Source organism: Trichophyton verrucosum, assembly GCF_000151505.1.
Source record: "Trichophyton verrucosum HKI 0517 chromosome Unknown contig01011_1.f1.exp, whole genome shotgun sequence".
Taxonomy (NCBI): Eukaryota; Fungi; Ascomycota; class Eurotiomycetes; order Onygenales; family Arthrodermataceae; genus Trichophyton; species Trichophyton verrucosum.
Window position 1 is genome coordinate 38,739 of NW_003315192.1, and position 11,317 is coordinate 50,055.

At 48.8% G+C, this 11,317-nt stretch overlaps 3 protein-coding genes across 3 annotated transcripts; 1 reads left to right on the forward strand and 2 right to left on the reverse strand.

Moving 5' to 3' along the window:
* Positions 1-851: 851 nt before the first annotated feature.
* On the reverse strand, positions 852-6,924 carry TRV_07463 (uncharacterized protein; the record flags this gene model as incomplete). Its single annotated transcript, XM_003018471.1, has 2 exons — positions 852-940; positions 1,011-6,924. 2 exons carry the CDS (start codon positions 6,922-6,924, stop codon positions 852-854), a joined length of 6,003 nt encoding a protein of 2,000 aa, XP_003018517.1.
* Positions 6,925-7,623: 699 nt separating this feature from the next.
* Positions 7,624-8,167, forward strand: TRV_07464 (uncharacterized protein; the record flags this gene model as incomplete). The annotated part of the gene is made up of 2 exons (XM_003018472.1): positions 7,624-8,018; positions 8,080-8,167. The coding sequence occupies 2 exons, from the start codon at positions 7,624-7,626 to the stop codon at positions 8,165-8,167; spliced, it is 483 nt and encodes a 160-aa protein (XP_003018518.1).
* Positions 8,168-8,584: 417 nt separating this feature from the next.
* On the reverse strand, positions 8,585-10,502 carry TRV_07465 (uncharacterized protein; the record flags this gene model as incomplete). The annotated part of the gene is made up of 2 exons (XM_003018473.1): positions 8,585-10,389; positions 10,451-10,502. The coding sequence occupies 2 exons, from the start codon at positions 10,500-10,502 to the stop codon at positions 8,585-8,587; spliced, it is 1,857 nt and encodes a 618-aa protein (XP_003018519.1).
* Between the last annotated feature and the right edge of the window lie 815 nt (positions 10,503-11,317).

Sequence of the window (11,317 nt, forward strand, 5' to 3'; positions counted from 1 at the left end):
TTTCCCATTCCTTTGTCTTCCATATATACGGAGTACATATACATGATTCACACGAGCCCTTGTTTCCTGCAATATTCAATGCCCGGAGATGGAGTCAGGGGTGACTTCAGGTTTCAATCCATTTTCTTGTTCCTTCAATGCATTTTGTTTAGTTGTGGAGTATCTATAGCGATCATGGCAGGATGTTTGGAGTATAACTAAAATATAGAACCCTTTTAGATTTTTGTCATTTCCACATTACATGCATGCACTTCGTATATCCATATCAGGTCCATAGGGGGGCTCCGCATTGGGCATAAAGGTCGACAGTGATCATGCACCTCCATGCATTGACGTAAATACGAAGTCCGACTCACTTGATCATCCCTCGAAGGAAGACATGCAGGGTTTCCCCGGAGAAGAGCAAAGACGAAAACGAAGCAAGAAGCCCAGCAACTCGCCCGGTCTGTTCCCTTCCGAAAGCATGAACGAGCTCCTATTAGCTTTTAATCTTCGACCCTTGGCCAGGTTCCAGGGGCACATCCAACGATCTTGCTGGTATCCTCGCCTAGGATCGATGCTGGATGGAAAGATCGCCTCCCCCCTTTTATTCCCAACAGATAAACAGCACTTGTTAAGATGCCAGGGTAAAGTAACTATTATAGTTAGGTTGATTTTATTATGGGATCCTCATACACGCATGACGGGAGATATGCACAGCTGTTCATGGGTTGATCTACTCTTTGCTTCAGATTGTCAGATAGCTCGGATGGAGCAGGCAATCGATGCTTCAATGTATTAGGTAACAGCTATTATCCAGACAATTAGCCGGGGGTCCAGGTCTTGGGATCGGCGCTTTTTAAACGGCTTTTTTAATTATTATCAAACTCCCTGAGGTGATGCGCTCTCCGTTCATGCCACGGGTTTGGATCGGGAGCTGTTTCCGTGCGTTCATCCTCGTCTAAGCTAACCGGCAACCGTCCACTCCATCCCGATATACGCATCGCTAATGACCCTCACCCTCACCTTACCCTTGACTTCATCCATGCTTCCAAACTCAATGTCCCCTGAGAAATGGACCTTTGTCCTGGTAGAAGAATCTCCGTTTAATTTGCCACGGGGACCAGCTCCTCGGGTTCCCGAAGCCGGCGGTGATAACGAAACACACTTCAAGGCCAGCAACTCCTCTCTTCCTTTGCTCTGATCCTTGGCTGCCGTCACGAGAACGAACCATCCTTCGGTCTGTGGCTTGGGGAATTGCGGAGCATAGATTCTGTATCCATCTGTTCCATGAGAACGTGGTTGTCTCTGGTTGTCCGATTCCTTAGATTTCCGTCTTAAGACAACCGTCAATCCGTCAAGAGTCAAATCTGCGATTGACACATCAAGATTCGGCAGCATGGGCACTGTCCTTGAAAACTGTGAAGCAAGAAGTTGGTCAAGACCGATGGCGTCCAGCATACGAGATATCGCAGGGTTTGGCATAACTACCAATTTCGTAAGCGACAGTGGAAGCTTGCTAGCATTGATGCTACCATCAGCCACGCTATCGGGTTCAATGCCGGGCAATATTGACAGCGGGTGGTCGGTTGGCCAGCGTGCTGATTTGATACATTGAAGTAGCGTCATCATCATCGAGCAAGCTTTAGGGTAGCCTAGCTCTGCAAGCACATCTATACAGGCTTGGATAACACGGATGCCTTGGTCAAGGACTGACGTCTGGTCACCAACATAATCTGAAATTGGAAGTTCAACACGAGACATGAACGCTTGGATCAACAGGAACGCCTTGATATGAGGATCCCAAAGCGGTAAATGGTCACTGATTGCTGTGGTAGGCAGTGGCAGGTTCTTTGCAAGTTCCGCATTGACGAGGTCTTCGTTGTGCCGGACGGGGAGCTCATCAAATTCTGTGGCGGAACACATCCATCCCAAAGCATCAGCAAACGTGGGATCGGGTTTAGCATGCGTCATCCAGTATCTAACAGTCTTATGAGATATGTAGTAGTAACTCATTATCTTTCCATAAGGAGTTGGGTCGACAAATCCAGTGGCTGTGTCAAACAAGACACAAGAGGATTCCGCAAGCGCCCCAAGTGACTTGTCAACTAGTTCAACCATGAACTCAGACACAATCTCCCGGGCCGCAGCTGAATTGTGTTCTTCAGCGGATATCTCGAGGCCATAGTATGACGGATTCTTATGCAATCTTCGGAAAAAGAATGTCCAGGTCAAGTAATCTAAGGCATCTTGTTTTGTTGTGATAGTTCCTGAGCTGACCTCTGCCCCTAAATGGTCATCTAGGACTTTGTGCAATGTTGATTCCACGGGAAATCCGGTATGAAGGAAGTGTTTGTAGAATGCTTTCTTTGCATCTTGGGTGAAAATACGAGCAATACCCGAAGTATCGAACTGCGGACGGCCCGCACGTCCAAGCATCTGGAGCACATCGGTAAGATCCATATCTTTATATCCCTCGGCTTTTGCATCAAAGAATTGAGTTCCTTTTACCACAACTAGATGAGCAGGTAAATTGACACCCCAAGCCAGTGTACTGGTCGCAATCAGTATTTGAATTTTGTTATTAGCAAAGAGCTCTTCGGCTAACTGTCGATCCGACTCAACAAGACCTGCATGGTGGAGGCCAATTCCGAAGCTTAAGGCCTCTTTCAGTGCTGCATCTTTAACTCGGGACATATTGAGTTCCAGGTCTTCTTCAGACATGTGAACGAACCTTCGAGGATCATCTTCCATCCCACAATAATTGATTAGATCCTTTGCTGTAAGGCGTGTCTGTCGTCGAGATGCCACAAATACAATCACAGGCTTATCAGGCGAGTGATTTTTGATTGCAAGGAAAGTTGGCCTGTTCATCGACTGCATCAAGGGACAGAAGCCCCTTTGCTCTGGAAAACCGTCAATAAATATCTCCAGAGGCACCGGACGAACAGAGTGTCTAAAGTTATATAAGCCCTTCTTCACTCCCAGCCAGTCTGCAAGGTCGCGAGCATTAGCACAAGCAGTAGACATGCCCATTAATCTAACAGAGCCTTTGGACTGAGATGCAATGTAGTTCATTCTGGAAACAATTATTTCCAGGATGGGACCACGTTCACCCGCAAGAAGGTGGATTTCATCAATAATAACTAATCCAACCTGGCGAACGTATCCTCTTGTTTGCCAGCTTCGAGATATACCGTCCCACTTCTCTGGTGTGGTGATGATGATGTCTGCATTTTTGATAGTTCTTGTGTCAGGGGTATTATCACCAGTTAATTCTACCAATTTTAAGCCCAAGGGTGTGGCAAGCCGATTTCTCCAGTCATGGACACGTTCTCGCACAAGCGCTTTCATGGGAGCAATGTAAACGACTTTTGATCCTGGCTTATCTTTGAAGTTCTGCCACATAGCTAACTCTGCAGCTACAGTTTTCCCACTTCCGGTTGGGGATCCTAGAAGGACGTTCATATCGGTATGGTAGAGTGTGTGGAAAAGTTGGGTTTGCATTGGGTTGAAGTAGTCAAATCTCTTCCCATATACATGCTCAAGCGAAGGATTCTTCAGAGACGTTATTGGCAGAGGTTGCAACTCGAGGAGATCTGTATACTCGCTTACCGTATCCGGGCGAATAAGATGCTGGAATGAAACTGGGGCAACGGTTTCAGCACCAAGCCATCTATCTGAGATCACTCTAACGTATATCTGGGTTGGTAGAGGGTCTGTCAATGGAATAGTGAAATTCAATTCCTGACTGTCATGGAGCTTCCTTCGGTTCAGTATGAAGTATTCGTGGTGGTATATTTCTGCAGTCTCCGAATTCTCTACCCATATCCAGAATGGCTCTGATGTGCCATGGTGCCGGGTGTTCCATTGGAAGTCTGCATAGAGATAGAGTCGAATACGAAGCACATCTCTGTTAAGGGGTGATATTTCAACATCAACACTCAACGTTGGGAAGTTGTCAAGTAGCTTTTTCAAAGTCCCGCCCATGCGCGTATTATGAACGAGCTGGCCGAGTTCCGCGGTGTCCATCTCTCTCATTGATTCAATAGACGAGGCAGGGAACTTTTCATCAAGATTTTTCAAAATGGTTGGCGGTAAATCAAATTGATGGAATGGATGCTGGAAAGGCCAAATCTGTTTCTCAATGGATTTACAGGTCGATAGCAGGACCTGGCATTGGTAACCCCATCGTCGATTTAATGCAATCATAAAAAGTGACCGACAAATTCTGGCAGAGTTCTGAGCAACGTATGAGGTATCCGAGACAAGAGCAAAGTCTTCAATTCTAGCTCTGGAGATGTAAGACTGAAGAAGAATATTGGTCTTTGCATGGGCAGTATCGTTTGCTCCTTCGACCTCAGTTCGTAGACCTTCTTCTCGTAATCTGTCCAACTCCTTGAATTCATTATCTCTTGACTGAATATTGTCGAACTCACCACTCATACTAATCATCTTCATGGCATCAGCATCACTACCATTAGGGTTCATCATGGAATTGAAAATTTCCACGCTGGTTTGAAGGACATAGTATTGGCTTGCAATTCGTCCCACGTCTTTTGCACGTAATTCCTCGGTGTTTTCGTTGAATATGATCATTTGGCTCTTTTGAAGTACTTTGGCGGCCTTTATAATAAGGTCGCGACGCCGCTGAACGAGTTGAGGATCATCACGAATCTCACTCCATTCTATACCATAGGCAGAATGATTCCGTCTCATTCGAACGAACAGATAAGAGTATCCGAGCCACTGAACACCTTCAGTGACCGAAGTGACGGTACCTAACGCTATTTCAGCATTCAGGTTGTCCACCAATTTGCGGGAGAACCTAGACTCAATGGGCTCCTGAGAGGTGACGGCGGATATATAATGCTGTAGCTTGCTCTGAGGGGTACATATGAAGCCAATACCAGTATCTTGGAATTGAGGTCGACCAGCTCGACCAAATATTTGGAGGACATCCAGAATTCCAAGGTCGATGAATTTTCCTTCCTGAGCACTGTATATCTGGGTTCCTTTGATAATGACAGCGGCGGCTGGCAAGTTTACACCCCAAGCTAAAGTTGCTGTACAGCACAGAACTTTGATAACACCTTGAGAGAACAGGCGCTCCATCAAGTTTCGATCCAATCTCGACATACCGGCATGATGTGTGCCCATTCCCTTGGGTACTAGATCCCTTAACTCTCGAGCACGGGTACCCTTAAGATCTTTCAAGGCCTGAGAGTAATTTTCATGATCCACAGGGGAGAACAAATCACTACATTGCTCATCCATGGCCATTTTTGCGTAAAGGCGAGCAGTGTTGACTGTGTCCTTTCGGGAATGGACGAAAACCATGATTTGATGGCCCGCTTCAAGCATTTCCCTTACTTTTTCGAATGAGACTTTGTCTAGGTTATCTCGGGATTTCTTGGAGCCAGCATCTCCCTTCACTCCGATGAAATGCTGTTCAAGCGGAACTGGGCGGAAGGAAGCGTCAAAAAAGAAGAGACCGGCCATGCGGTTGACTTTGAGGAAATCTGCCACATCCAGGTAGTTAGGGAGGGTTGCAGAAAGCCCAACAATCCGAATCAAGGATTGTGTGCTTTCGACTTGACGTTGAGTTCGGGCTACGAGAGACTCAATCACAGCACCACGCTCATCATGCAACATGTGAACTTCGTCGATGATCAATAGTTTAACCTTCTGGACTAGCTCAGTGTCTCCAGTACTCTTTCTTGTGACCACATCCCACTTCTCAGGGGTAGTGACAATAATTTGAGTCTGTACAATCTCTTGCTTAGTCAATTGCATATCTCCGGTGAGTTCCCTGACTTGAATCCCAAGCCATGCCAAACGCTTGCCTAGTTTCTCTGTCACCTCAGCCGCGAGAGCTTTCATTGGAGCGACATAGACGATTTTGAAATCCTCGATTTGCACAACAAAATCCGTAGCTTCGGGGTCTTCCAGTGGACTTGGGGTAGTGTGTCTAGCTATGGCATTGAGGATGGTGAGCATAGCGGCATCAGTCTTACCAGCTCCCGTTGGTGCGCATATAAGCATATTTTCGTTAGTTTTATATGCAACAGTGTAGAGCAAACTCTGCATACGATTCAAGGACTTATATCCCGGAAATGTGCCCCGGCAGAGGGCATCCATCTCTGATATTGGGACAAGCCTGTGACCAGCCCCAAGGGTTCCGACTTTTGATGCGGGGACGGCGTATTCAGTATAGAGGGGCTCCTCTCTATGGATAGTCCCAACGGGAAGTCCATATTTTCGACCATTTACAGACAGTGTGTTCCCAGCCTGATAAGTTTTGTAAACATGGGGATACTGCGGTCCTTCACGGTCGACTTTTGCCGCAAGCTGTGCATGCTTATGCTCATAGTCCTGTCGGCGGAGGGCCTCTTCCCTCTCTGCCCGGGTTTGCAGTCGCCCAATAGCCGAAGTAGGCTGAGAATCTGGTATAGTAGGCCCTGAAAGAGCCTCCCGACGATGAGATAGCAGTTCGATGACAAAATCTAGCTCATCAAAGCCAATGACTTCCGCCAAAGCAATCTGGAGTTCATCTGAAGACATATCAGAGGCGAGAAGAGCCTCTATCTGCTGCTGTAAATCAGGCCCACTGAGGCCTTCCTTAAGCTGAGCAATGGATTCACACTTCTTTGCGAGCCATCGACGGTCATGTTCCTGCTTCTGCTCATCGTGGGATGAGTCAACAGGCAGAGCCACTCCATTGATATCGTCAAATTCGTCGCTTTCACCACTGTCACTGATCAAGTCCCAGATATCGTCGGATGACCCTGGCTGCGAGGAGAAGTCATCATCGCTCAGATTCAAATCCGAGCCATAGAGAACTGAATCAGGCTCGTTTGGCAGATTCAGCTTCTCTATCTCCTGCCGCATGGCAGTCAGCTGGTCGAGCCACTGTCTCTCTTCTGGCGTTAGATCGGCCGACATGGTGAACAATAAACGAGCGTCAAATACACCGATCTATCTATTCTTCTAGCAGTACTCCGTATATAAAAAAAGAAAGACTTCTTCAATGCCAACAAAGATGCAAGGACGAAGATGTAGTCGAGGAGATGAAGTCCGAAAAAGAAATGAATATGTATCTGTGACTCCCACGGCCCCCAGCTTACATAATCCGGGGGGCCGTTGCTGGAAATGCGACAGCCTGAAGAACGCCTCTCCGTGTCTACAACAACGGACAACAGACAACAGACAACAGCAGCAACAACTCGAGGTCGAGTGCAGTTAAACTGATTTGGCCTTATCTTCGTTTTGAGACTATCTTGTTCACGGACTATTCAACGGCTGATAATATCTCGTCCGCTCTTTTTGGCTGCATAAACCTCCGTCATAAACACACACCGAAGCACCCGCACCCCCTGGAAACAACTACACCGTTAACATGAAGCTCTTTTATATCGGAGTATGTGAAGAAGAAGCAAACCCAGATTCCCAGACGTTATATTGACGATGAGTCTTCTAGATTCTGCGGAACGAAGACCGGCCCGCCGTCGAGCTATGCCGTGAAATGGACCTTAGCAGCTTCTCCCGCTTCACCAGGGACAAGTGTGCCACCCTCCCTACTAGCTACGCCTCCAGTCTTCAGCCCCAGCTAACAATATCCGGGCCTACAGCTACGGTGAATTTATGACCCTCTTCTGCAAGACAGTTGCCGAACGCACACGTCCCGGTCAGCGACAGGACATCGAAGAGAAATCGTACACATTTCACGTCTACGGCCGGTCCGAAGGCATAGCGGGCGTCATCATTTCGGACGCAGACTACCCTGCTCTCGTCGCCCATCAGCTTCTTTCCAAGATTGTCGATGAGTTCCTCGTCAAGCACCCCCGGACATCCTTTATTGGCAAGGAAATAAGCGGCCCCCTTGACTTCCCGGAGTTGAAGGAGTATATTGTTAAATACCAGGACCCCACCCAGGCAGACAGCATCATGAAGATTCAAAAGGAGCTGGATGAGACTAAGATCGTCTTGCATAAGACTATTGAAAGTGTTCTGGAGAGAGGGGAGAAGATTGACAGCCTGTAAGTTTCTCCTTCCGACAGTATATACTTTGGAGCAGTCATGGATCTAACGGTTTACCAGTGTTGCAAAGAGTGACGGCCTAAGCGCACAGAGCAAGATGTTCTATGGCCAGGCCAAGAAGCAGAACAGCTGCTGTGTTGTTATGTAAATGCACTTGCTACATCGGTGTGGTTTTCATGGTACATTCGTTTATTTTCAAGATCAAGGTTCTTCCAGGAAGGTTTTTGCTGGTTCCCTTTCCCCTGGTGGTTGTTAATATTTGCTCCTTGCTGTCCTCTCCCCCCTTGCATAGGCTGTATCAGCTGCATCTGTCATGATCTACATAATGTTGACGTTCATTCTAATACAATAATAGCAAGTATTGAACTTGTACGCTGAGATACTCTGTTAGTGACATATGGTTTCCTTGGATTCACTAAACAGCATATATGTACAGTCACTCAGAGTCTTGGCAACAATGGAATTTCAGGTAAAACGCTCGCATCAATGGTATAAATAAAGACATCGGGTAAAAGGAACATAAAACATATAAGGACATTTCAAGCGTAACCAAGTCATAGTTATATTAACCCCCCACTTCTGCCACAGTGGGTATATTAATATCGAAATCTTCAGAATCATCAGCAATACGCCCAAGGATGCACCTCGTCCAGTCCAAGAGCGGCTGGCTCGGTTTCTTCCTATCCCAAGCGTACCCTCTCCCTCCATGTTCTCGCAGATGTTCCATAAATGTATCTAGGTTTCCATATATCGGGGCGGGCCCATGGTTCTGTGCACTGCAGAATATGCATCCGAACCCACATACCACTTTATCAGTTGGTTTGGGAGGCTTGCACTCAACGTGGGATTTAGCCAGGAAGATCCATCGGTATCTGTTCCCACTTGGTCCATGAAGATGAACCGTCTGGTCAAACATCTGGAGGACACGCATACCCTGAATGATAGACGTTTTGACCGGGCCAAGCATGGAGGATAGAACGGGAGCTTTCCCGCTGAATTTGGATTCTTGCACAATTCCTTCAAAGGAACACTTGGAACAGTGCCATGAGCTTTGAAGCATGTACATTCCTACAGGACGGTTGTCGATGCGGAACGAGTTCTTCATACTGTTCTGCAGCCGCCAGGCTCCCTTACAGAATCCCGCGAAGTTGTTTTCTTCTGTGGGGAGGTACAGGTCTGGCGGCGGGAGCATGGGTTGGTCTGCGCTGTTGTTCTTGCTTGAAGAGCTGCCTGTCGAGCGGGCGAAGGGTTTCCATTTGAACATGGGTAAGGATTTCGTACCCGGCGAGGAAGATAACTGAGAAATGACCTTTTCTGTTCCCGGGTGGGGGGCCTTTCTGGGATCATTGGAACTTGATCTGGAGGAGGAGGTGCGAGAGAAGATACCAGCGCTCAGTTCCACAGCACTTTGGTCTGGTTCTATATGAGGGTCACCGCTGCTGGGATTTGATCTGTACCGGTCCATTGGTGCCTCGACACCCTTGGTGCTGGAGTTGTTGGATGAAAGCACGCTGTATACGCTTGCGGATCTGTTTGACTCCTCCCTGATCATGGGCTGTGAGCCCTGCAACTCGGCCAGGCGAGTAGGCGGTGTCTTGACACCATGGCCATGACCGGCACTGGGGCTGTAGGGGGCTTTAGGAGGAGGGTAGTTCGACTGTGGTTTTAGAGGTGGTGAGACGGGGTTGATGCTGCTGGGTGGCCGATGGTTGGTGTAGTTGCTCTCTCGCGAAACCCGGTTGCCTAGATCTGCAGACGATATCGAGTTCGAGGCCACCCGTGAGGGGGACATGGGAGGTATAGGGGGTGGTTTCCGGGGGTCTGTTGCTGCTGCTGTGGAAGAAGACCCGGCAAAGGGACTGCTGCTGCTTCCGGGGTCGCTCAACGCAGCAGGCCTGGTGGGCGATGTGCTGGATGCCAGAGGAGCCTTCGGGAGCATAGATGGACTCCCCAGGCTGAGACGCTGGCCGAGCTGGAAGAGACAGACCAGCGCACTGATTCTGCTCTCGTCCGAAGCACGCTGAAGGGCTGCAAAGTCGAGCTCAAGGTTATCCAGCAGCGCCATGCGCAGGGTCGCCAGCAGCGTCAGTTGTAGGTTGATGACCACATCCTTGAGCGTCTCACGAGCGTTCTGGTCACCGTTGGCGTATGCATTGCCCAGTCGCATCAGGTTCTCTTCATACTGGCCCTGTACGATCGGCGGACCCAGCATGAGCGAGTCTCCTAGATCTGCTAGAGCGGTGGTATTGCTCGCTTCGTCTATAGCCGGCGAATCTGGAGAAGTCGTAGCAACTGGCGACGGAGCCGTAGTAGGGGCGGCCGACTGGATACGCTTGACCAGCTTCGCAGCGTCATTATATGCGGCCACAACTAGTAAGAGGGTCAGTCGGTCAGTTGCCCGATCGTAAGTATGGTCTGAGTCGAGGATTACCTGCGGCGACACAGCTGCCCACGGACCGGACGTCCATCTGAGGCTGGGACATGATGCTCGACATGGCTGCGAGTCCCTGCCAGCGCGGCGGCTGGGTAGAAGCGACCTATAGATAGTTATATGTTAAGAACAAAGCGGATGAGAACAGGCAGAGAGTGCCATGGACGCAGACAAGACAGACAAGACAAGACAAGGAAAAAGAAGCAGAAAGGGAAGAATAATCCAGAAAACAAGCAGAGGAATGGCATACTTACATGGGGGGATGAGCGGCATCTCGGCGCCTGCAAGCCTCTTCTGGGCTCTGGGGATACGAGATGCGGGATGGCGGCGCCAGGCATGCGAGGATGCAGCGTATGAGAGGCGACGGGTAGCGATGGTCGTTATCTCACCGGCCTAGTGTTATCTCTGCGATGGCATGGATGGCAGCAGACAGGGGCCAGGTCGGTTGCTAGTTGTAGTTATCTGAGTCGTGGAGTCGACTAGATGTAGTTATGGAGATTCAGGGGGGGGGCTGTCAAAACTCCGGGGTCGATGGAGACCTTATATACGCCGCGAACTGCTAGCTATATGTTGGATCCTCGACCAGCGCCAGGTCTTTGTTCTAGACAGCAGCTAGGTCATGCGATTGGTCTATGAGCTGCCCAATCGTTGGATGGAGAAGCGTTATAGATGGACTCGAAGCTCGGCTGATCGCCTGCTTGTGTGGATGCTGTGCTCCATAGGAACCGTGAATTCCAGATGTGCCCCTGACATGTCAGGGGCTCGAAGGGATGGAGCCCATGGAAGCATTCCAACAGTTATGTCTGCCATCCGGTTGGATAAAAACAAGACATCGATTTGAGTAGAGAAGAGTAATTGTAGAGTTAC